The sequence below is a fragment of the Anser cygnoides genome, chromosome 16, assembly GCF_040182565.1.
Source record: "Anser cygnoides isolate HZ-2024a breed goose chromosome 16, Taihu_goose_T2T_genome, whole genome shotgun sequence".
NCBI classification, from domain to species: Eukaryota; Metazoa; Chordata; class Aves; order Anseriformes; family Anatidae; genus Anser; species Anser cygnoides.
In genome coordinates, this window is record NC_089888.1 from 9,266,236 (window position 1) to 9,292,514 (window position 26,279).

The 26,279-nt window shown below is 40.1% G+C and overlaps 2 protein-coding genes across 3 annotated transcripts in view; one reads left to right on the forward strand and one right to left on the reverse strand.

Moving 5' to 3' along the window:
• ARFGEF2 (ADP ribosylation factor guanine nucleotide exchange factor 2) overlaps positions 1 to 17,725 on the reverse strand; it is a 61,278-nt gene extending 43,553 nt beyond the window's left edge. The window contains exon 1 of the mRNA XM_013188587.3: positions 17,706 to 17,725. The gene's annotated coding sequence lies outside the window, so the exon portion shown is untranslated. The remainder of the gene's footprint in view (positions 1 to 17,705) is intronic.
• Positions 17,726 to 19,852: 2,127 nt separating this feature from the next.
• Positions 19,853 to 26,279, forward strand: part of PREX1 (phosphatidylinositol-3,4,5-trisphosphate dependent Rac exchange factor 1) — a 172,374-nt gene continuing 165,947 nt past the window's right edge. Inside the window, exon 1 of one of the 2 annotated variants that reach the window (XM_048072456.2) lies at positions 19,853 to 20,298. In XM_048072456.2, coding sequence (XP_047928413.2) covers positions 20,128 to 20,298 — 171 coding nt within the window. In that variant the 5' untranslated portion in view covers positions 19,853 to 20,127. The remainder of the gene's footprint in view (positions 20,299 to 26,279) is intronic. The other variant, XM_048072455.2, reaches the window with a different exon arrangement.

The window sequence follows — 26,279 nt, forward strand, 5'->3', positions numbered from 1 at the left end:
TATTTTACTGGAGAAAAAGTGGCTTTACACAGCTCACAGAAAGTATCGCTACAGCTTCATGACTAGAAGGTTTCAAGAGAGGCAAGTCAGTGGGACAGAGAGGGATCTGGCTGCACCTTTGCAAACAACGCTGCAAAACTGCAATGAACCACGGAGTATGAAATGAGAGTACGTTCCATCCAACACTGTGACAAGCCAACAATCCACAGCATGGCCTAATTCTCTAGGGTCTGCAATGATTGCACAGTGAAAAAAGGGAACACTTTCACATTTTCTGAAACACTTTTTTATTTGTTATTTTTGCCTGAACTGCCCTTATGGGTTTTCAAACCACTTCTGCTGTGTGCAATCTATCCATCCAGCTAGGGAACAGAAACGTTTCTGGGTAATTTACATAACCAACTAACATGAACAGCTTGAATTTCAAACACCAGTTGTCAGATGGAGACAATCATGGTAAGTTTGAGATAGAAAATGATCCATAGACAGAATATTTATGTTCTTTCCCCTCACCAGTGTATCATCATGAAAATCATGCTTCGCTTATAAATCCCAATTCTCCATACACCATAGGGAAAAAAATATGTTATGGAATCAATATGTGGAGTGAAAATCAAGATCCCAAACCTGCAAAAGACAAATAGAAAAAATTGAGAGGCCGCCTAAAACCATATCTACTTGGGAGCAGCCTGTCAATATTATTTGAATTTATCCTGATGTTAGACATAGCACTTGAGATATTGTTCATAGCTGAGAGCATGTCTGCACTAGGCTTATAATCTGAAAAAAAAAGTAAGAGAGCTAGATGCCCACGCTGAGTAAGATGCACAGTTTCCAATCGTACCGTCATGTTCTTGTTAGGCTGGTTTTAGCTTTTTCCGATCTTACCACTTGTTCAAACTAGTTTTCTTCACTTGAGGGCGCCAAAGGTCTAGTTCCATAAAGGGAATGCACTTGAGTTTGCCAGCACTACTGCTGAGAAGTGTCACACAGCAAAAACAAAACAAAACCAAACCCGCCATTCTTTGACCTCTAAAGTGCAAATAAGGACTTTAGTTACACATGTTAACATGATGAGATCTTCGGTTCTAGAGGTGGAAAGAGGTTATCATCCTAGAGATCATAACAGAAGACCACGTGCCACTGTCTGACTTGGATCAGATGTCCAGAAGCTTGTAGAAGAGAGGAAGGTCATGAGTACTCCTCTGTGACCAATACCACTTCCACACAAGTGAGTAGACAGACACATGACAGAGTTAACCCATTAGGCTAAACAGAGACCTGAAGATTTTGCTTTTATTTGCCTCCCTTGCATTTGTTCCTAGTCCCTCCCAATCCATATATGTCTGAATTCATAGCTACCATTTAGCTCGTTTTAGTTCTACAACTTAATATTTAATTCAGAAGTAGATCTGGTTCTCTCACAGTCTTAAAGAGTTTACTTCATATTATCTTTCTCTTCCCTCTAGCTTCTCCTTTTCAAAGAGCTTTTTATGGCATTAATCTACACAGTAGTCATTAATATTTTTTAAGATCTATAAGCAGAATATCTACTTTCTGTCACTTCCTCACAATTGAATTGTCATTCAAGCTGTAAAATACTTGCTAAACCCAAGATGTAACAAAAGCAATATTCCACTGATGTCACACGCAAAGCCACCTTTCATAGCTAAATCACATATGACTAATATATTGGTCATGCTAATGTGCTGGGTTGTATTTTAAATGTTTCTAATGACGTTCTGTAACTATTTATATGACTACTGTTTCAGAATAATCTGGCAATTCAGTTGAAACATTTACGGTCTGTTTGAGCTACAAGCCCACTTCCCACCATGGTTTCAGATATTTTAAACACCCCTGTCCTCTTGGAATTTTTCAACTTTTCAATTATTTTGTTGACAGTGCTATATAAATGAGAAGGCAACAAGACAAGATGCGTTAATTTTTATACATGCAAAATCAGAGGCTGAATCAAGGGTCACTGAGGGTCCTCTAGATGCTGATTGCTACCATTTTTCTGCTACTATGCATAGTTTCGTATACTACCCACACCTCCTTCCTGAGCTAAAGGCAGGTGTACGTCCCAGAAAACCCTCCCTCAACTACTTTATGCTATTAAAAACCAGATGGCTCAATTTGCCATCTAGTCAAGGACAAGCACAGAGGTCAGCATGTGGAAGAGCAGTCTCCCCCCCTCCTTGTGGGGCTTGCTCAGTAGCCCGTCCTGCTATAGAAACGCAATCTGGCTAAGACAGCCTACTTTCCTACCCACTAGCTGAGACACTGAGCACAGTCACCTGAATTCCCAGGTCTCACTGAGGTGGACACAGAAAGCTTGCAGGGGATTATGAGCATAAAACCTGTCAAAATTGAGAGGCATGAAGGCCCCTTGTAAATGTGCTTATATGCCCTTTGACAGGTGGGAGGGTTGTCTGCATTCTTGACTAAGCAAGGCATCCTGTGCATGTCTGTGCTCATGGACAATGAAGAAAAATATGTGAAGAAAACTGACAAGAGAGGGAATGAGCTAAATCATTGGAAAATCCTGAACTGTCTTGGGCCTCCTGGAAGGAGAAAAGCGAAATACTGAATGAACATGTCCTCCCATATTGCACGCAGGGCAATTAGGACGGCACTGTCAACAGATACTGATCACAGGGGACAACATGAGCAGCAGCACAACCTTGTCCCTATTACATGACATGGAAACCACAATGCAGTAAATGAGGCCAGAGGGAAAGCTATGAGGCCTTAAATCTGCATATACTTTGTCTGCAGCCTGTTGTTCCAATCGACATTTCCTTTAACTCCAGTATTGATCAGTGACTTGTACCCACCCAGTAATTTAAAACCAAGTTGTTTTCAGTGACACTCATGTCAGGATGTATGAAGAAAGACAAGATTATCCAAAGGGTGTATTTCTGATTTTCATGCACAGCTATGGAGGTGGCACATGTAAATCATCAAAATTTGCTGTCCCTGGGTACTTGTGACACATTTGCTAACCAAAGGGCATGGGACAGTCAAACCTGAACCAAATGCCTATCTCTTGCTTGGAGAACAGTATAAAGACTGTAACTTGGAAAAAATAAAAAGTTGTAACTATTTACCCAAAATACTCTGTAATCCACACCAGGCACTAGAGAAACACACAACAACAACAACAACAACAACAACAACAACAACAACAACAACAACAACAGATTCTGCTTCTAATTACAGACGTAATAAAAATTGTGATCCTTTAACCTGTGTAACACATCTGCTTTCTTACAGTAAATTGCATAAACACCTGCATGGTAAGTACTGCTTTATTCTTAGCATACAGTACGATAGATCTTCTTGTTTCTTAAAGTTTTAACAATTCCTAGATAAAGTGATATTTGATCTGATAGTAAAAGACAGACACTTAACTTCTGTTCTTTTTCAGATCAATAAGTATTGACGGTGTTTTACGTGTTATCTTTAAAGGAAATTTCAAATGCTTGCACTGGCTTCATGTGTTTGTTATATTAAAATGCAGCCCTATGAATTTAGAAATATATTTCATATAGGCATATGGTTAAGTAACATTTTACTAAAAATAATAAAAAGCAGAAGGAGAAAGAGATTTAAAAAAAAAATCAGAATAGAGGTATTAATTCCTTTCTGCACCAGCAAATTCAAACAAAGCCAAAACACAACCAAATAATATGGAGGCAAAAAACTTTATTGCATTCTGCACTTCAGTATGGTCAGTCTGATGGGAAAGACTTTGAATAACCTGACTTTCAGAAGCGATGGGTGCATTAACTCTGTGTAGAGGCCATAAGTCAGGTCATGGTGTTACTTACTCACAGAACTGTAAGGTCAGAGGAGAAAGAGATCCGTATTTACAAGAAAATATTGTGCACACTGGTTTCATAAGCAGTGAAATCCCCTGTAATTTTACGGCTTGCATTCAGAAGCTGAGAAAGCAGAAGTTTTCTGGGGATCTCACAAGCGTTCCCACAAATTTATTTTGTCTCTGATATTTTGCTAGCAATCCAGCTAGCCAAAGAGAACTACAGCTAGCAGTACAGCTGCTCTTGAGGCAATAAGAAGCCGCTGATATGTAATGTGAGTTTGCCTCAGCCCAATATGACCATTTCTAGGCTCGACTGGAACAGAACGCACTCTGTAGTGCTATTCAACCACGGAGAGAGTTCAGAATGAGGCAGAATGTGAGAGTGGTTTGTGCCAAACAATTTTATTGGCTCGGCTGGTTTACATCTGGCTTATATTTTAGCTGAAACCTCAAAAATTGTTGATAACATGGCTTGGATGACTGGTTATGGCTCATCCCTATAGGTAAATGCCCAACCTATAAGATTATCCATTTCAGCCCTTAGTGGCTTGGGTGTGTTTTCCATTTACCACAACCCCACACTGATGTGTTGAGTCCACAGAGTTCTTTACTCTAGATTAAGGAAGGCAACAAAGAACAGATAAGGTCTCTTGTGTGACCCCTCCTCTGACACATACCTGTAATTTATGTGCAGAACAACCCACAGCTCCAGTCGGATGATGGCAAGTTGGTTCATTTGAAGATACAGAAAGCAGAAAATGGGATCAGAATTTCTTTCCTATTCTCATATTGTAATATATACCAAATTTTAGCATGATATACAAAGACAAATATTAAATATGTCCCAGGCTTTTGCTTTCTGTGCTAAAGTGAGGTTGAGTCAACAAGTCCAGTAAGATTACTATAGTAGCTGAAGAAGGTACTCTTCTAGGATGAGATCAAACCTGGCAGCCTTGTGAACTTTGTACAGTGTGAAATCCAAGCATTTGTGAGGCAAGAATACATATCCCCAAAACATCAGATTGCCTTAAAAGGCACAAGATTTTACAGAATTTAAAATAGGTATGTTCTCTACTAGCCTTCTGATCATAATGATTCACGTTTTGAAGATTTTCTCTGCAATTCCCAAATCTATGCTTCCACTTAAAAATGAAAGAAATGCTCTCACTGATCATGGTTATTTTCCTGAAGCAGCAGTGGCATGTCATCCATGACAGGATATGTGAAACTGAGCATAGAAATTGCTTTTTTTTTTTTCTAACCAGAATGTCACTCAAAATAGCCCTGACTAGTAAGATTGAATTAGAATGATCTCATCCAGAGATCTCATAAAAAAGTGATCACACACTCTTTTTCCACCATTCTACAAACATCTCCGTACTTTGATGAGAAAACAGGAAACACATGTCTTCTATAAATGACCAGGACAGATAGGACAATGCCATGATTCCCACAGTTAACATGTACCAAACTTCAGAACAAGTAGGGAAAGCAGCACATCAGTCTTCTTCACAAATAAATATTTAGGAACCCCCAAAAGGGAAGAAATAACATGCATTCTCAAACTTAACAGCTACCAAGCAGATAATTAAGCTGCTAGTAAGAGCACTGCGAATATGATAGATATACAAAAATGTGCACATGAATGCAGTATCTCTGTTTTACAGTCTCAAAAATTAAAAGCTAAAATGTCAAAATGGAGCCGTGGAGTTGGCCTGTCAAAGAAAGAATTGCCACCAATTTGATAACAGTGGTAGAGACTAAGAGCTCTGCCCTTTACATGTTTAGGGATGCTTTTGTTGATGATTTTGCATTGTATTAATGAATCCCTTTTACCCTCCTGATAAGTCTCTAACTGCTCAATGTATCACACACATACAAAATAGTCTACATGAAATACAAACACTGCCTCACTGCGGGCTCCTTTCCCCTGAGCACCTAATGCACCTGGGCTTTCTGACACATGCCCGTGATTTAAATATAATGTCTTAATCTCCCAAGACACATAGTCCTGATGTCAAGTTAGATACACTTGGCAAACAGTGCTCTCATCGTACTGCTGTGAAGAATAATGCGTTTGGCATCATTCTCAGAACTGCTTTAAAAATATTTTAAGACCACATTAGCTGATTTTCTGAGGGGAAAATTAGAGTTCCTTGGCTAGTTTAAAAGAAACACAGACTAGTTCAACGTTACTACTGAATATGGCACTGTGCTGCGTACATAACTGGATGATGTGTTCTTATGGTTAGAGGCATACAAGAAAAGGAAGCCTTTCAAACAGAGCAGAAGGCAGATAAATAGGCAAGGAATACATGTATCTGCATGTATGTGTGAATCAGTGCCAATTACTAGAATTACCACTGAACTGATGTAAAGAGCTAGTTGTAGCAAATATGTCTGTAGTACAAGACATAAATCAAGTGCATACAATGCCTAACAGGTGGACACAGTTCACAGTTTGTATAAGCTACTTCCTTGGCAAGAAGCGTCTCTGGATGTCTGCCCAGGGGCCAGGTGCTACTCACTGATTGACAGGGCTAACCTCACAGCACTTCCCCCACTGGCATATTGCTATATATTTTACATTAGGACGGAAACCTCACCCTAAGAAAGATGCAGAATGGACAGAAAATTTCTTGTGAAAACAGCACTGCCTGTACAGTAGCTCAGTTCCCAGTCCAGCATTAGCAGAAACTCCCTATAGATCTTTCCCCTTCTGCTGCCCATTTTTAATCATTTCCAGAGGGAATGATTCTATTTATTCTGCTTGGCTTCTAGCTGTTCTCTCTGCTGTCCAGTAATGTACTAGTGGATCTCCCAAGGGACTCCACATTTGATTCACTGTCTCAGCCCTCTACATTTTTTTCCAACACTGCATGCCCTAAAATCAATAAATCCAGTCTGGTAAAGAGTTCTCCTATTGCTAACAGTACAATTGAGGTAACTGGAGGATTAATAAAACAAATTATTGAGTGGTTATTTATATGAGAATTCAGGTGGTATTAGCAAGGTACTTCATCATGAGGTTTAAATACAATTCTCTCTCTCTTATGCCCACAGTTTCCTTCAAATCCAGATCTCAGACCTTCTGCATCTTTCAGGCCAACCTCCTGCCACGCGCCTTACACTGAACTCCCATTCCTACCCAGGGCAGATCTGTAATTTGAGGAAAGGACTCTGACAAAATATCTGAACAGCACCGGGTAATGTCATGATAAGAAAATACAATCATTTGACAGAAGGAGCGATATAGCTGTATGTACACAGTGCTGTGCCAGACAAATTAGATCAGCTTTTTCTGTAATTAGTCCACATATAGTGCTTCACTAATGCAATGATGCTCTTCCAGCAATAAAGACCTATGAAACTAACATCGGTATTACTGCGTGGTGCTGATAGTTTACCTTTTACCTTGGTATTTAACCCTGAATTAATTTACAAAGGATAATAGTCATATATAGAATATGCGAGATTTATACAATTCTAAGTCAATGGAAATTAAATTCTGCTTTCCTTGTAAAGCCAACAGGACACATCAGATTTTCAGCTGCCGCTTTCACAGGAGAACTTGGACTTTCTTGTAAAAAAAAACTGTAAAACTAACACATTGGCTAAACTCCCAAATTTGCATTTTTCATGTTTTCAGCATTTCAAAGGAACAGCAACACGTCCAAAGAAAGCAGACACTTCTCACACAGAATAATTTTGTTAAAATCCCACATTTCTATAACAAAACATATTAAAGAGAGGTTTTTTTGGTGTGTGTGTGTGTTTTTTAATTTTTTTTTTCAGTTGTCCTGGCAAAAGGGGCTGCTTTGTGAAATCAGTAGTCATCTGCTACCTGCAAGGTACAATATGAGACTCACATGACTCCGTACTGTAAACTCTATCTTCAGATGTGCAATACAGAAACAGCTAGAGACACCAGACAACTTTAGACACTTTAGACAACCAGAGGTGTAACAGAATCTGAAGATCAGATTTTAAGTGTTTGTCTATCCAGATATGATTATCTTCATGAACATGGCTTATTTTACCTGTACTGTACACTCAGTGCTCCCTGTGACTGACATTAGTGTGCTTCTGGTGTGTAGCAGCCCTAAAAACGATCATTTTAAGAAGCTTAACATACTCAGGCTTGAAAATCTGAGACTATTGTCCTTTTCAAGTATTTAAAACCATGCCTAGGTCAGAAAAGCTTACAATTACTAAAATAAAGAGAAACATTAGAAACAACTTGTCTTTAAAAAAAAAAAAGTGTATTTACTAAATATATATATATATAGCAGACAGTGAGAGAGCAGATGGGGAAAATATTTTTGCCAATCACTGTTTTTGACTGCAGAGTGAGAAGTCTAATTGAGTGGAAAGATGCAAATGAAACTGAATAGCTCCCAAGCCCTGAAGTGTCAGAGAGGTGGAAGACCCAGGGCTGGATAATCACTCACTTGCAATTTTTTCCTGTCTGAGAGGTGATAATGAGACTTTATTTGCCATGCAAGCACTAGTTAGATTTGCATGTATCTAAATTCTATAGGACTGACTTGTTATACGATCTATCTTGCACACAAAAAAAACTATTTTGCGTTTTATTTTGATTTTCATTTAGATAATAGCGTAACTGTTCAGATATTGTTGACAGAAACGTATTCAGTAAATAGGAAAGAAACAACACTATGCAGGAATTGGGAAGAACCTGGTTATAATGCAACAAAAGTTTGTCAGAATGTCTTACACTGAAAGGAGTTAACAATGTTTGCAGACTCACAGGATTTTAGCAATTGCTCCTCTAATACACATCTGTATAACAGCCATGATTTTCCTTACTAGTGAGATGAATTCAGCCACAAGGAGAGCTATTAGTAGCATCTGGAACTAAGCTGCTAAATGACATTCTCTCTGACCTTTCTGCTGATCTTTATATCGCATAATTTCTTGCAAGAAACTTAACAGAATCATCAAGAAATGTCCCTGGTTTTTACCATACAGTACAGATTTTACTCATGTGCATTCAGAACTGTTCATGTTTTTCATAAGCCCAGTTCAAGACAGTTCCTTCGCTCCTTGATTCAGATTTAAGAAAACTTGTTTCCTTTCCTCCCAGCAGGAAAGGCTTCCTCTCTCTGCTCATTACTATAGTAATTAATTCTTTATTTGCTGTTAGGTATTCATTAGAAGAATCTTCATTTTTAACAAAAGGAGCTTTATTCTGGTTTCACCTCTTGTATCTTCTGCTTTCTGGGCCAGAATTAACATGAGCAACACAACAGAAGTTCTAGTGAACTCTCCAGTCACACTTACTTTACTTAACCTTCATTTTCTTTATTCTTTCAGTGTTTCCCAAATACTTTATGAGGCTAAATACTATGGAACAGAAGAAACACTATTGTTTCTGAGAAAACTGAAGGAAATGTGTGGGGAGAAATTGGGAGAATGGGACCATTTCTTTCTGTCTCCCCTGGACTGGTTCAGTTTATAAAGTGCAAAATGATTTTTCCATGTTGTTGCCACTGCAAACCTTTCCACTGCTCATCCTTCTTGAACACCTCTGTATCATCATCATGTTGGCTCTTATGACTTTCTTTTAAAAAAAAAAAAAGTATTTTAGTGCTGTAGTTTTATCCTATACTTTGTTACTTAGATCCCTGCTACCATTTTAAGGAAACTTCCTATGCAAAATTGTAGCTGCAGTATGTTGTACTGACACAGAAGAGGGAAGCTGTAAATTTCTGATCTGGTGTTATTAGGAAGCATGCTCAATTTGAAACCGAAATCATTCTGTAATTTGTTCAGCTAGTGGAATGGAAAAATAATTAACATATCACAGGTCATTCAAATGAAATATGGAGACTCGGATTTACTGAAGCCAGCCCTCGCCACCCTTATGCACATGGGTAATGTCAATGAATTCAGTGTGACTATCTATGTAATTACCTTGCCCAAGCTTAGTTTGTTGCTGTGACCTGATGCATACCAAACAGGAATCTGGCCTAAGCCTAAACTTCATGTACAGAAAACTGACTTCTGCCCCAGGATTTTGGTCCTTGAGGAATGGAAATACAGCTCCAGTGCAAGTCATCACCAAAGTACCAGCCATTCAGAAGAGAGAGCTTTGTCTACAAACTACTTAAGAGGCACTGTCTCCTCGTGCCTGGGAGAAAGCAAGGAAAAGAGGCATTTTTCTCCTTCTCCAGGGACTATCAGGGCTCAGGGCTGCTGTCTGAACTTTGCAAAGACTTTCAGAAAAGTCTGAATTGTGGAGGTCTTTCTCATGGCTTGGAACTATTTGCATAGTAAGACATTATGAAGATCAACAGTGGGTGTAAATGTGTAAAAAGGGCTGCATAATCTAGTTCAAGTCAACATCCTCAGAACAGGAAAGAAAATCCTGTTTAGAATTTATATTTTACAGTCACCCAACACCAGGGTGCCTCTAAGATCTATAAAATCTCAATCTCGTACATGCCAAAGACAAATACCTTACACTTTGGTAAGTATTTTTTTTCTTAAAAAAAAAAAAAAAAGTATTCTGCAGCATGTTATGTACATCTAATTCAAAGAAACTAATTTTTTTCCTTTTTTCCTTTCCATAGAGCTGTGTCTATGTGTCTACATGGCAACATTTTTCTTCAGTTCTGAAAAAGAAAGAGCATTTTTTTCACTTCTACTCCAGCTGGACATTCTGAAAAAAAAAAGCTTCAGATTTTTTTACTTTTTGACTTAATTGGCCAAATTTTTATCCAAGATGAAGATTTCTCGAAAGTGCTGAACTTCTGAAAGCAAAGGGGCCCAAACTGACTGACATCTTTGCTATTGTTAATGCAATTTGGTTGTTAAGAGAGGCTTCAAGAAAAACACATCTGCCCTGTTCCCTTCCATCTTCAGTCTAAGACATTCTGCGTGCTGTGTTCTGGGCCATTAGTGTTTACATCGTTTCATCTTCTGTGGCAAAGCATATTGGCCTCCTCCTAACTTTAATCTGCTGTCACTGGCTTCCTGTTATGTATGATGTTACAGCATCCACACTGTAATTCAAATTAAAGTGTTTTGTGATTTCACGAGTGATACTGTCGGTTTAATGGCATTTTTATTGCTACTCTTATTTTTAATGTTTCTGTACAAAATCAGCAAGTGGAAAAAAAAGCCCTTTTTGATAATATCAATAAGGCAAAAAAAAAAAAAAAAAAAAAAGTCTGATTCCCATTCTCCGAAGGGTCTGCTGTAGTCAATTAGTATTCTGTTAGAGCTTGGTGATGTTTTCCCAGAATGTCTTTCTACGCCTACGCTGTGAGCTCACAGCCCATGCACTGACCTTATAGAAGTGGTTATAATTTCATGGACCGCATCCAGCATTGATGCATGTAGCAGTGTAAGGCTATAGTTTCACAAATGGCTTTCAACTGATCTGCATATTAGTTGCTGCCAAAGGAGGCAGTCCCATCCTTCTCTCAGCCTTGCCCTTACCACAAGACCTTAGGTCTCCTCTCATGCCAGCGGCGGCTCTTAGGGGTTGCACACTGAGCCAGTCAGGGAAAAAATCTGTCTGAAAAAAGGAGCTTTTGTTTGTTTGCCTTCCGGTTAATTTTCAGCTGGATCAGCTGATCCTGATCCTGTTCACCACAGTGTCACAAAAGAGGTGGTGAAAACACGCAGCAACGGAGGAAGGGGAAAAAGGGTAGCCCACACTTAGATGGGCTTACATCCAATAATGAAACCACAGCCTGAGCTGCATATAGGAGTAAATTTCTCCTGATTACATGAATTCAGCCCTGTAGGTATAAAATACATGCACTACGATAACTATAGAGAGAGTTTTACCATTAATACAAGAAGTCCAGGGAGACCACAAATGCAAACTTAGGTATTATGAAAAAGCTATCTATTTTGTGCTAATCTGATATCTAACTGGTTGAGTCCACCCTTAGACAAAGATCTTTGGTTTATCAAGTGCGGACTTCCTTTGCTCTCAATATTTAGTGGTGAAGGGTTCACATATTATTTCACAAATGCTTATTACTGAAATCACTCCATATTTAAAAAAAAAATATTATTACTGCACTAAATTGCAGGTGTAGACAAAAAATAGAAATTACAGCTCTGCTTAAATACACTTGAAGCACTGAATATCAAAGCAGCAGCTGATGCAGCACCACATTACATGAGGTTTTGCTCCTTTCCCTTACACCAACACTGGAAATAGGCCCCAGTTTAGTCAATCACTTATGTGTGATCTGAACATAAACATGTGAATGATCCATTCATTCTCAACAAGCATCTTAAGCACTTGTCGCAGCTGAAAGCCAGTGGACCACAGATTGCTGAGCTATTGCCAATCCCTAGCCCCCAAAAGTCGGGATCTGCATCTTCAAAAGCACTGAGGCACATGGGAAAAAGCAGAGACTGGAATGGGAGAAAAGAATAAATGGATGGATAACTTGTATTTTGTTTATCTAATAAAACATTTTTTCTTTTGTCTTGAAATCTCTGTTGCATGAGAGACTTTTTTCCTGCCTTTAATTATGAAAACCATACAAGTTCAGAAGTGGCTGCATAATTCTAGTCTCCACCTCTTAATTTTTTTAAATTCACATTGGTTGTGCTGTCCAAAAGGTAGGTGGCTTTTCCTGTAGGATATACTGGTGGCTGATAACAACAAGACACAAATGTGTTTAGGAAGAAGCAATTCATAAACAAAAACAAGCACCACCATTCATGTTATTATTATTATTTTTTTTGCTTCATGTACTTACAGTGAATAAAATACAAAAAGTGCCTTTTAGTTGGTTATGTTAGCTCAGGGCAAATACTTATTTGCAATACTATCTGCAAAACGTCCAGCAGCCTCTCTTAGTACTGCTCAAAACAACAAATTTAATAAGAATATTAATTTGACAAGAAAGAAAAAAAAAAAAGCAAATTTATTTTCATGGTTTCTTATAGGAAAAAAGTTCACGTGGAACAACCCCAATTTAATTGACCATTTAATCATCTGGCAAACTTCCAGTTAGTAAAACACAAAAATTATCCTAGCTCAATCACAGCGAAGTTTGATGCACCTCTGTTCCTGGTTCCTAATTCTAGTGCTTTACCTAAGAAGAACTAAGCTTGATGTCAAGACAATGTTTCTATATTGTTGACTTTAGAGGGTAAAGAGCATATCACATAACATCCTATAAGTGAGGAAAAATAAAAATGCTTTTTGTACATTAGTTAAAAACTAAACTGCTTAAAAATACCCTGATTTGAGCAAGACCTTTTGATTAATTAAACCAAAATCTTCTCTCGGTTCAAGAGCCCAATAAGAACCCTTAATTACATAATCAAAAATTATGTCAGGAAGGAGCATCATGAAAATCTCATTATGCACTTTTTAGTACGTGATTATTTTTAACTAGGTGGGTATGATTGAGGAAGAGCCAAAGAGGGGAAATATGATAAAAGAAGTGAATCAGACAGTGGAAAGAAAAGAGCATCAGAGAAGTGAATAATGACAAATAAAACTCCCTTCCAGAATGTCTTCAAAAATTGGATTTCTTGACTTGATTATAGAATTACAGAATTCTACACTGATTACAGCATGTTTGAAATAAGACATGCTTCTCAATGCTATGCATTTAGGATTTGACACAAAGCTCACTGATGCCAATGAAAAGGCAATAGGCTGTATTTCCAATTAACTAGTGAGTTCAATACCAGGAATATGTTCCAAAAATTTTGTCCATGTCACCTGACCTTATGATGGAAACAACTGTCCGTTCTCATTGTACCGTCTCTCTGCTAAATGTAATGGTAATACAACATTTTACAAAATAGGACATAATACAAAAATTCTGTATAGATTCTATGAGATAGCTTAAGTATATCCTTCCTTCTTCCCAAATCCCGAATCCTTTTTGTCATTAAGTTGTTGACCTTTGGTTTTCTCTGGGATATTAGTTATGAAATAATAAGGTACATGAGGACTCTAAGGAGAAGCACAGGCTTCAGGCACTGCTGTCTCGTCACACACTGATGCGACCTGAACAACAGCATGGTTAAAATGTAAATAGCTGACTGGAAACTCGTGTGACATTGTGGGGGCCCCCTTGAGTGTGTTCTGTAAGTCAAAGACAGGAACTGCAAACTCCTGCATTCTGGGTTTGCACATATTGACACTGTGTTCTTGGGCAAGCCACTTCAGCTGTCTATATCTCAGTTACTCCATTTTCAAATGGACATAATAATACTTAACTTCTTCTGCCACACACTGTGAGTCTAATTAAGTGCTTTCAGAGTTTGACTGAATGTGTACAATATTATCCTCTAATCAAAGAGAATTCCACCCGGCCCTGCCTAGCAATTCAGTTCCTTTGTTCTCCAAGCTCACTCTAAGCCTCTCTATATTTGTCCTACGCCATTCTGCAGACAAGTTACCTGAGCGTTTTTCTTCCAAAAATTATTTTTATGCTGATTGTAAAAAAGGAAATACAAATGCTCCACTGGCAGTTTAGGCTCCTGGAGAGTGAGAACCTGAGAAATTATTTCTGCAAAGCTCACTGCAAACTACGTCTATATATCTTGCTTGAAGATAAATCATTTGTAGAAATCAAAGGGATTAATTCTTAGCTAGAATAAATCAGCAGTGGCTTTAGTGAAACCAGTAAGCTGCAATGAAATATATAGGGGTAGGTGAAAGGTGATTCACATCCACTATACACAGGCCAGGATCTGATTTCAATTACACTGGTGGAAATCTCCATTCACTACATTATTTTGACTGAAGTTTCTAGAATTACTCTGCATATCTACAGATACAATGACAGGTTTTAAATTAGCTACTTCCATTCAGTAAACAGTGCCTGGAGTTAGGGCTTGTTCCCTGCTCAGCAGCAGCCATAAAAGCAAGCAGCATTTTAGAACCTATATAGAAACAATACGCTGAACATCATGGTACCACCGAACGAATCCCTGGTGCACACACGTCTTTAAAGCATTGCAGAAATCCATTACTACCACCTCTAAAAGGGTATAGTAGGACTACTATAAGTACAGAGGAGGGCAGTAAAGGTGATCAAACACATGAAGTGGCTTCCATATGATGAGAGACTAACAGAACAGGGTATTTTAACTTGATGTAGAAACCACTGAAGGCAAATATCCTAAAGGTCTACAAAATCTTAAATGGACAGTAGAAGGAGCAAGGACAGTGATTAAGCTCTATTTCTCACAATATTAAAGTTAAGGCGTACACGTAAATTGCCAGGTCTGAAGCAAAAGGGATTTTTTAATTATTTTTTATAGAACACATCATGAAATGTGGAACCGATTGAATCCTGGAAATCGCCAACTAAAGAATCCTGGAAAAGCCAAGAGTTCAAATGTGTGTGAAAGGCTTTAGGAGAACTCATTGTGAAATAGGTCCACGAGCGACTATTAAAAGCAATGGTCCAGGTACAACCTCTAGGCTCAGGAAATCCTCATGCTACCTTAAGCCAGGTAGGTCATATACAGCACCTGAGTGCCAAAATTGTTTGGGGGAACAAAACTTCTACTGACCTGTGGACTTCACATGTACACCTTTGATATTTCTATACTGCTCATTGAAAGGGGCTGTGGCTGAGTTAATGCTGAACTGGGCTGGTAAATTTAGGGTGCCCTGCAGACTGACATCATGTAACAGATCTGGAAACAGTATAACTGCGATCATGTGAGCTAAGGCTCTGTGACGCCTGCCTTTATGCAGTCCATACCCGCTCATACACAGTTCCACACAAAGCTCACTTCTAGCTTTAAGCTTCTCTTAAAGTTAGCTTGCCATACGTGGACTGTTTGAGACCCATTTTCACCAAGAGGTCCATACAACCAACTTGTACAGCAGCATACAGGAGCCTATAATCCAGTAGCTCTTTTAACACGACAATAAGAACACACACAAAAAGACCCAGTGGAGATCCATACAAGAAAGTAATGTTCATATGTATTGTCCCCTAGATGTACACTGTACCCTAGACTCTGTCATCCAGATACTGTTCACCACAGAAAGGCTCAATAACGTGTGAAAGTGTGGTGTACCAAATTCTACTGAAAAGCAGTATAAACATTTTCAAAACTCAAAGCATGTGAGGCTGGAGTTTATTTAGCACCATGATTAATTAATTAATTAATTAATTAATGGGATCAATTCATACAAATCACATATACAATGTGTACACATATACAATGCAGAACGTGTAATGCACTGAACATCTGCCTTTGTCATCAAGCCACTTTGAAACTAAGCATGAGTGGCTATTCTTTGTTAAGCCAAAAATGGGGATTGGATGCAAAATTTCCTAATGTTAGCAGAAAGAACACTTGTTAACTCCAGCAAACTTCAAATACGCTTTTGGGAAGACTAATAGAGAGATATGCCTTTCAGAATGGAATAACAATGGTTAAAGGAGAAGAAGAAGGAAAAAAAAAACCAAAACAGTGGGGAAGAGGCAGGTAGGTACATTACTGGATCTTCCTTGCTAAAGAGTATAATCTCAGTTTAAATTAACAAATTCTACAATCACTCTGGATTTCTAAATCTTATTCTACAGCAGCCTTCCCAGAACCTTCAGCATGGCCTTCACAAGGCTGATAGTGAATAATATTTTCTCCTACAACAGGGAACACAATCAGTACAGAGACAAACACATAGTTGATAATTTTTTTTTTGGTATTGTAATACCATGTAGAGACCTTAACACCTTGATGTTACTGTGGTAGACAATGTACAAACATAACAGCTCCAAACAACTTACAAGCACATGTAAATTAATTACATCTTCATGAAAGATGGTGAATTTCATGGTAATTGATATGTCAGTCTCCTGATAATTGACTCCCTGACTGTTTTACAAAGTAGCAGCATTTTTTTTGTTTGCTTTTGAAGTGCTCACTTGAAAAAATATTGGTAGTAAAATTTATCTTCAAAACTGAACAGTAGTTGTAAGCTACCTCCTTTTTAAAAATAATTTAAAAAAAAGAAGGAGAAAAAAAAACAAACTAGGAGGCACAAATTCAGCTTAAGCTTTGTTCAGTTAATACACAACATCCCTTTAAAAATAAAAGAGCTGGCTGGCTAGTTACAGATTTTTGTCTTTAAAATTAAAAGCCATGCTAGCAACTAATAAATCATCCAGTCTGAAGTAAGGATTCTCTGTGTATATCTGAGATAATTTGGAAAGAAATAAAGTAAACAGTAACTAACAAAACTCTTTACAGTACCAAAAATATTTTTTTCTACAGCTAAAATAAAACTATTTCAAAAAAGAGTGAAAATTCTCTCTTTAATTTTAATGTAAACTTCTTTCATAACATTTTAATCTTTCCAGTCAGAAGTAGCACCCTTTTAAAATACCTTATATAATAATGCTTTTAAAGTTAACAATAAAGTTAGAAATTGTGTATGTATCTCACACACAACGTAAACAAAAGGGCATGCACACTACACAGTAGTTCAAGCATTGCTCAGAGAGCATCCCACAGATTATCTACGATGGTCTCCTGTCTCAGCATTTGCTGAGGAAATGAAACTATTATGAGACTTCTGAGGCAAAAACAGGATCTAGAGTTAACAAATCAAAACTTTCAAACTGTCAGCTTTCTCATTCAGCCACAGGGTGGGGGCGTAGCTTTGGGGATGCTGATTTTTCCAAACAGAGAATACTGTTATTTAAACCATTAGGATGTTTTAAATGAGAGTCTTGTCACTTGTCCCACACAGAAATATCATTTGATTTTTAAAAAGACAGCAACTAGAAACACAGTAACTAAATAAATGAAAATGTTCTAGTAACTCTCAGAAGAAAACAAATGGTAATAATTAACTTGAAGGAAAAACAGTGAATTTAGAGTCTAATCTGACCTGTCCTGAAGTCTTGCTTCTTTGTCCTTGTCTCAGGCCTATGCTGTGGCGCTATTCCATCTCCTGTAGTGCCCCTCCACGCAGCTCAGATCTGTGCAAAACCCAGAATTATCTCCTGCTATCCCCTTTCCCTCAGTGCTTTTCCCTCTGATTTCCTACAATTATGGATGTATGAGCTTTCCCACATTTTTCTTTCCATTTTGAGCAATCATGTTTCTGACTGACTTGGAGTGAAGGCAACATTTCTCATTGATAAGGTTGCAGAAATGGAGTGAGATTACAATGTATCATGAGAATCATGTTTGCAAAGGTGTGAATTCTGTACCTTGACCCAAAGCTACATCATAAGGAGATCTGGCAAGCTAACATATCAATATTACTTGATTCAGACAATTTCAACATCTAGGTCTAAAAACATCTTCGATATTTCTTTATGAAGCAGACATACAGCCTGCTGCCACTATACCTTGACTGAAGAGTTGTTTTTTCATGTCATGTAATATGATATCCATGAAGCTTAAATCAGAATTAAAGATGACAATTGTGTGTTGGACTGCTGTCATTTTCTCCTAAATAGAAAACTTAATACTTAGGATAAAAGAGACCTACCAAGACAGAAAAATGTCACTTTTAAGTTGAAACACCAAAAGAGGTATTTTGTTTTAGCCTGAGGAAAATGTTTTATTACATTACTTGTTTTCATGTCTAAGGTAATAGATGAGATCTGTCCCTGCAGTTATGCTACTTAAAAGTTCACATTATTAACTTTTTTTAATTTTCTCTTGAAATATTTTTCTCCTTAATTCAAAGGAAATAAATATTTATTTTTACCATGAAGAAAGCCTGGCAGCTTTCCTATGGTGCATTGAAGATATTTGAGTGAATCTCCACTGGTATGAATCACATTAGCTTTCTGGAAGTCAGTGGGACCAGCGGTGACTTACAGGGCTCCGTTTACTGCTGTGTGCAATTTACTCATTTCACCTTGTACCCACTTTGCATAAGCAGTTAGAGCCAACTAAAACCACAACATTTCTGATTCACACCAGAGAAACACTTACATTTCTTGTATATGTTCTCCATTGGCGTAGAAGTGTGTGATCTCTTATTTCTGCATAGCTGTGTACTTTCTGTGTATGCATTCCTGAATGCATTTCTACGCACCAGAGCTTTGTGTTTGTGTGCTTGCCTCTCAGTACATCTCAGAGGAGGGAGATATGGAGATTTGGGTGCATTTCTCTGTGCATGCAAGTGCCTGTTGTGCATTTCTGTCCCAGTGAAGCTGTGTGTACGTCTCCACTTTCAGAGGCGCATGCATTTGTGCCTATTTCTGTGCGTATATGAGTTTGTGTGTGAGTGTGCCTGTCCTGGTGTGCATCTGCTCGCAGCAGGCCATGGGCTGTGAGGGGTCTGTGTGTGAGTGTCCGCGGCATGTGGTGGTGTGTTGCGTTACTGCGGTGTGGAGTGCCTAAGTTCAGTTTCTGCATGTGTTATGTGAATGTAGTGTTTGTGGGGTCCGTGTGTTGGGTGTGAGGGCTGCGTGTGTGAGGGGCAAACGGACTGAGGGAGAGCAGGTCGTGTGGCGTGTGAGGGAGTGTGGGTGTGAGGGGTGAGTGGATTGAGGGAGCGTGGGGCATTTGGCATGTGAGGAAGCTCGGGTGTGAGCGAACTGAGGGGTGAGTGGATGGAGGAAGCATAGGGCATGTGGTGTGTGAGGGGTGAGTGGATTGAAGGAGTGTGGGGCATTAGGTGTGTGAGGGAGCTCGGGTGTGATGGGTGTCTGTGTGAGGAGTGAGTGAACTGAGGGTTAAGTGGACTGAGGGAGTATGGGTGTGCGGGGTGAGTTGTGTCTGAGGGGTAAGTGGTCTGAGGGAGCACAAGGCATGTGGTATGTGAGGGAGTTCGGGTGTGAGTGAACTGAAGGCTGAGTGGACTGAGGGAGCGCGGTGAGGCCGCGTTCCCGCCGCGCGCTACCCGTGACGGCCGTCCCGTCCCTCCCACCCTCGCCCCCCGCCGCTCTCCCCTCAGCCACCCCCGGCCGGCCGCTGCCCGCCGTTACCCGGGCCGGGCCTCCAGGGGCCGGGCTCCGCCGCCTCCTCCCGCCCCGTCCCGCCTTCCTCGCCCGCCTCCCGCTCCCCCACACCCCCCCGCCGCCGGGGCTTCCCTTCCTCTCCTCATTCAGCGCCGCCTCGGCCGCCGAGCGCCCGCCGCGCCGCCGTTCCCCCGGCATGTCCCGCAGCCGGGCTCCCCTCAGCGCCCGGCTCCTGTAGCGCCTCCGCCCGCGGGCGAGGCAGGGCCGAGGGGGGCGGCCAGAGGGGTGCCGTTCCCGGGGCTCTCCGGACACCGCGGGGCTATGGGGGGCTCCTGAGGCGAGCAGCGGGGAAGCGGAACGCCTCGCCCCGCCGCCAGCACTACCACCACCATGGAGCCGCCTTCTCCTCCTCCTCCTCCTCCTCCTCCTCACCCCGGCGCGGCGGAGCCCGCCGGCTGCCCCAAGGACACCGACCGCCAGCTGCGCCTTCGTCTCTGCGTCCTCAACGAGATCCTCAGCACCGAGCGGGACTACGTGGGGACCCTCCGGTTCCTGCAGTCGGTGAGCAGCGGGGGGACAAAGCCCCCCTCAGGGGCTCGGCTCCTCCCCGGGCGGGCCGGGGGCTGCGAGCCGCGTCCCGGCGGCGGGGCAAAGTGTGAGGGGGGCAGGCTCGCTCCGGCCGGGGAAATTTCTGCTCTTCGAGCCGCAGAGGGCGGGGGATGCCCCCGCTGCGTGAGGGGGCCGCCAACGGCGGCGTTTGGGCCTCCGGCGAGGAAAAAAAAAGCATAGCCGGGGCGGTGGAGGGCCGGCTGTGCCGCCCCTGCAGCCCCGGGGAAGCACGCGGGTGCCCTGTCGTGTTGTGAGGTGACAGGGACCGCTCCAGGAATGAATGTGCCTCGCCGAGTGCCTCCCCCTTTTGTTGTTGTTCAGAAGTTGCTGTTCCGCCCAGCCGCGAGCTCTATCCTTGCCTGTTGGCTGTTATTTGTAAATAAATACTATATATATATATATATTGCTTTACGGGTAAACACAAACATGGGATTGGGCAGGGTGTGTCTGTGCATGTGGAGACAATTATACCCGCCCTCCAAACAGAGTGGTTCAGAAGTAAAACTCCATCTGGATGTTTCCTTTTTCCTACGTAGGCTCTAGATGTGGAATTCATCAGCATACCACCACAGTCCTGCAAATAACTCGAAGAGCCTGCAGTAAAAGTTACTAGATAACAGATATGCCATAAAAAAGAAGAAGAATAAACTATTTGATCACACAGAGATCAGGAATCAAAGCAAGGGAAGTCTCTGCAGAGATTTCCAAAAGATTGGTCAGGGCAAAAATTCTTTCTGGTGTTTTGCTAGATAAGTACTAAACCCTGATTTCATCTAAATGGCTTAGACCCTGGACCCTTTTTGACTCATCTTCCCAGCAAAGTTTTTGTTTGTTTGTTGTTTAAATTCGGTTTGTCTTCAGCGTTGTTCAGAGTCACCCAAGTGGCAAACTGTCTAGCGTAAAGATAAATGAAAAGGAAGTGGTTGCTTTAAGAACTAGTCTCTACTTAAATCCTCCTTTTCTCTCTCAAATAGTTGAACACAAAGTCTGTAATTTCAGAAAGCTTCCAATTAAAGTGTCAGTTAGCTTCATTTGAAATGAGGATTCTGTCTCACTGTAAGGAGATTCCTAAAATAGCTGCAAGTTGCAAAATGCCCCACCCTATAGGCAAAACAAAATAATAATCATAATAAAACTCAGAAAATTCCTCTGTCCTAAGTACTGAATTTGCGATTTTGTGAGCTGCAGGCTGGAATGCAGATTCAGGCTGCATGTGTTTTTTAGCTTCAGTTCCTACAGCTAAATGCATTCGCATTATTAACTAATGGGATTCTCATATATTAAACAGAACAAAACAGTCTTTTATTTATTTATATTTGTTAACTTGGCAGTTTTTGTGGGAACAGCGGTGAGTAATGTGCCTTAGGTAATGGCAGGAGAAGATACCGATGGAGTATGCTTGGCTGCCTTCTCAGGATGGCTCGCTGCAGCCGGAGCCTTTCACAGTCACTTTGTTAGTAGCTACTCGCCGGAGATTGGCGGTAGAATTATCTTGGGGGCCGGTTCTGATAGTGTAGCTTTACTCCCCTGTGGAGTTTCTGTTTCGGTAATTATGTTTGAATAAAGCACTGAGGGATGGGATCTTTCCTATCTCTAGGCCTTGGTTTAGAGCAGTGTTCGCACATAGGCTTAACTTGAAGCACGTATTGAATGTTCCTCTGCTGTCCTAAATAACAACAAGTTCCTTCAATCATTGACCTAGTTCTTACGGGCTGAGTCTCTATACAACTGCATTCAGGCAGCTGAATGGTTTTAGCACCAAGGAAAGGAGAATGAGGGCCTACTGCAGTGCGTGAGGGTGAATGGAGCAGTAGTGGGAAGATATTTTTAAAAACAAAATTTGGAGTGAAATATTTTCTGCATGAATTTGGTGGAAGGCCCTCACTTAGTACCTTCTAACAAGTAGCTCTGGGATTCGGTATTCTCAAATCTACGTGGGCCTCACGAATTAAGTCCACTTTACTCCCATTAGCTTTTTTCTGAGTGCTCAGATGTGACTGTGTAGGAACTGTTGCTTTTGCCCCATGGGTCTCGTTCTTACTGTCTCGTGTTCCATGTGAGCAGCACTTACCCAGTGCAAAATAAACATAAACTCTTCTACTTTCTGGGGTATGGTACCCAGTTAACACTCAAACGTGGTTGTGTGATACTAATGTGTTTTTTTTTTTCAGTGTGAATTGTACTGAAATTGATTATTTTTCCATAAGTTATAGAAAGAATTTCTTGGCAGCAGTAGAAAAAAGGCTGCAGTTCCCAGATCCTATGGAAACTAGTTCCTGTTGAACATGAGCTGAGACAGGAGGGGTGCAGGTTCCTTTGCTTCAGTAACTTTAATCACTTTGATAAATAAAGGAAGGCTAAATCTTGCATCTTTCAGTTATCAAAATGAGTTTTCCATAAGTAAGATGGGACAGTTGTGCTTTAGAAAAAGGTTAGGTGAGGGAGTTTGTGCTCCTCGTTAAATATTTGCTGTTGAAGCTGCAGTTCTCATTAAGTATTCTCAATAAACAATGTTTTAAAAAGCAAACAACTGAATTCTATGGGTTTATTCACAGCCCTGAGGTTGCTTGCTAACAGAAGCTTCCATGTGTTCCCTAGTAATGTAAAAGAATCTCTTAAGTATTTGATACTATGGATTTGCAAAACAACTAAGAGTATTTTTGTCCTTTTTAGAAGACTAGCATGTGACCATGTTAAAGGAAAGGTTTCCTTTTATCTTTTTCTTATTCTTAGAAATCTTCCCCTCCCCCAACCCCCCTCCAAGCTATAGGGAAAGTAGTTTCCCCGGAAACAAAGGGACTCAATCTTTATTTTATTTGCCTTGTGTAGAAGATTGTCTTTATTTTTGCTTCTATGGATTCGTGAAGCAGGTATCATGAAAGTTATGGCACGTCAAGTTCTCTTTTTCATGGTAACTAACAGTTTTTGTTGTTAGAAAACATCTTGCTATTGGTTTTGTGCTCAGAAGTAAAAACATTAATAAAAATGCTCTACGTATTTACCTATTTAAATAATGTAGTGTCTAGAAGCTGTTATTTCATACCTCTAGTAATTCTCACAAAAGTTGTATCTGCAATGTTAACTTAGCTGTCTCGCTACAGCTTAACTGTTTTATTCAATCCAATAGGTTTGATTTGGGGGCACAAGAAGGCAGTTCTGGTCAGTTTGTTCCTGGGCAGTTTCTGTTACACCTGTGAGAAGTCCCATTGCAGTATTATGAACCAGAAGTTTGGAGAGAATGAAACCTCATCGCTTTTTACTGTGGTTTGCTCCAGATCTTGCAAGATGAGGTGATCAGTTCCAAGGGTTATAGCTATTTTATTAGAGTGCCTAGATTCCATATTAAATATTAGTATGGTACAGATATGATACTCATGCATATCATAGGATTTTGATAGACTTACTTTTCCTAGATTGAACCTCAAAATAAGGAGTTACCATACTGAGAAAGGGCAAACTGTTTTCTACCAGCTCTCAGCTAATGATCTGAAGTTACTCAATTATGAATATGCACAGGCTGTATTGTGCCCTATCTTACCTGCCATTGTACTAGGCAGGTGTGATGTTGAAAAATACAGAATCCTGCTTGAAGAAATACTGTGGAAATCATGAATATTAATAGATAATGTAGTTATGTGGATATGTGCTAAATTTCTTTGTAAAGCCCCATTATACAGACCAATTTTTAAAGCAGCAGGGAGAACTACAGGGAATGGATGAAAACATACTGCTGCCAACGTCATTAAAGAACTACTGATCAAATGAGAAACAAAGTGGAAAATTGTCTGAAGCTAATGGAACTTGACTAAAAGTTACTGATGGAGTAAGATAAACTTCAAAGAGAACAGGGCAAATAGTTCTGTTGTAAGTCTCTGCTGAGATCATAAGCCATAAGCATTTTCAGTCTCCAGACTTCAAGATTCAATTAATCCTTTGCCGCCCCACAGCCTCTTTTAACAGTGCGATTTATGCAGAAATGTTTATGCGTTATATGCGATCTTGTAAATATTTCACTTTTATGTGACAGAACTAAAACAGGCGATGATTCACTTTGATGACCAGTCTGATAAATGTTAAAGCATCTGTCTGGTGACATACAATTTTGCTAGCATACCAAGGTTGACATGAATTTGTGGCTGACAGTAGAGCCTTTGGGTACTGAGGCATAACATTGGCACGCTGCAGCCCCTAAGCTTACCTGTTCTCTAGGTATCTGTTCTTGCCTGTGCTGTAGAAAAAAGTCCCTGCAAAATTCCTTGAGAAAAGAAAGGTTGTGGTTTGTTTGAATGCTATATAGTCGTTCCACAGAATTACGGTCAAATCTGTGATATTGGTATTGTGGTGATCAAAGACCGTTTTTCAAGTGAGGAGGTGCAGAAGCCCTGAGTAATTTCATGCACATTCACTGACCATTGTTCTAAAGATAGATTGAATAGTGGTATGCAACAATTAGATGTCAGCATTTAGAGGTTTGGCTTAGCAGTTTATAGATGTAATCATATTAATTGCATGTGAAAGTGTAGTAACAGTAATTATTCAATATACTAGATTGCAATGGTAGGTATTTTGTTATATACACACATCTTTTTTCCGCAGTCCTTTAATTTCACTGAACACTTGGCTGTAACCTGCACATGCAGCTCCCACAACTTGGTCAGGTAATTGCAAGTATATACAACCAAATTATGCTCTGCATCATATACAGATATGGCTCTTTCATCTCTCCAAAGACAAACCACCAACGTGTAAATTTTAATATCAGGATGCCAGGATGTAGTTTTAGCTTAAGCAGTTGCTGCGTGCTCAGTGCAGGCATGAGAACATGAAAGTTGAGCTGTCCTTATCAGACAGGTATCAGGCTGGATAACTAATTGTACCAGGACTATTTTTAGGTTTGAATATTATGGCATCCTTTATTTTTATATGAAGATTAGAAGTCTTCTTCCATCTTATCTATTGTATAAATATTACGTTAGGACACGTGCCATCAGATAAATTAACCCACATCCTACAGTCTCAAAATATTTGTTATGCTCCCTTTTCTTGTTTGCTTTGTGGCTGTAATTGATCTAGTATCTCTGGATTTTGCACTCCACCCATCTCGAAATATGATAAGCATCACAGGCCTCTTATTTTTTTCTTCATATTTCACAATCGTGTTTGCATCCAAGATTAGGGCGCTGGTACTCAGAGCAGCAAACAAGCCATTTGCCTCATCTGTGAGGTGTGGTTTCCTGTCCTGCTCTGTTCTCTGCGAGTTTCATCCTCAGTAGACCCAGATAAACTCTGATTCTGGAAGGTGAACCATATGGTTTGGGTGATGCCGTTCCTCTGCTATGAGACAGCTAAAAGAGCAGTTGGGGAGAGGAAGGAGATGGAAATTTGTTTGGAAGAGATCTAAATCAGCTTTGCTGTTTGGTAGTTCCAGTTACTCAGATGTGCTCACCTAAATCCAATTGTTATGATTGCCTATGATCAAGACTTTCTGCTGTTGAGTCTTAACAACATGGGATGTTTTTCTTAAAAGCCTGGTTCCTGACACTTGTAAATTGAGGAAGATTGTGGCTTTCATTTTAAAGGGCAAGTTTTGTAGCCCTTGTGGTTGTAGAGTATGAAGAACACCAGCAAAGCATAAATGTTCATTAGTTTTTAGGAGTTTGCATTATGACTCTTGAATTGAGCTGGCAGTTCTGTTGGTAGTAGTTCGCTTTTCAGATAGTGCTCTGCAAAAACAGCTACTAAAGGCTGAAATGCAAGCAGGTGAGGAAGTTCTTTTGTGCTGAATACTAAGAGAATGTGAAGAAAATGGTCTGGAGGTAGAAAGTGAAACAAAATGGAAAACGGAAAAGCAAAAGAAAGCACTGAAAATATTTATTCATCTTTAGGCTTAGAAGGAAGAAAGCCTCATCTGGTGTACAGCAGCGAAACTTCAG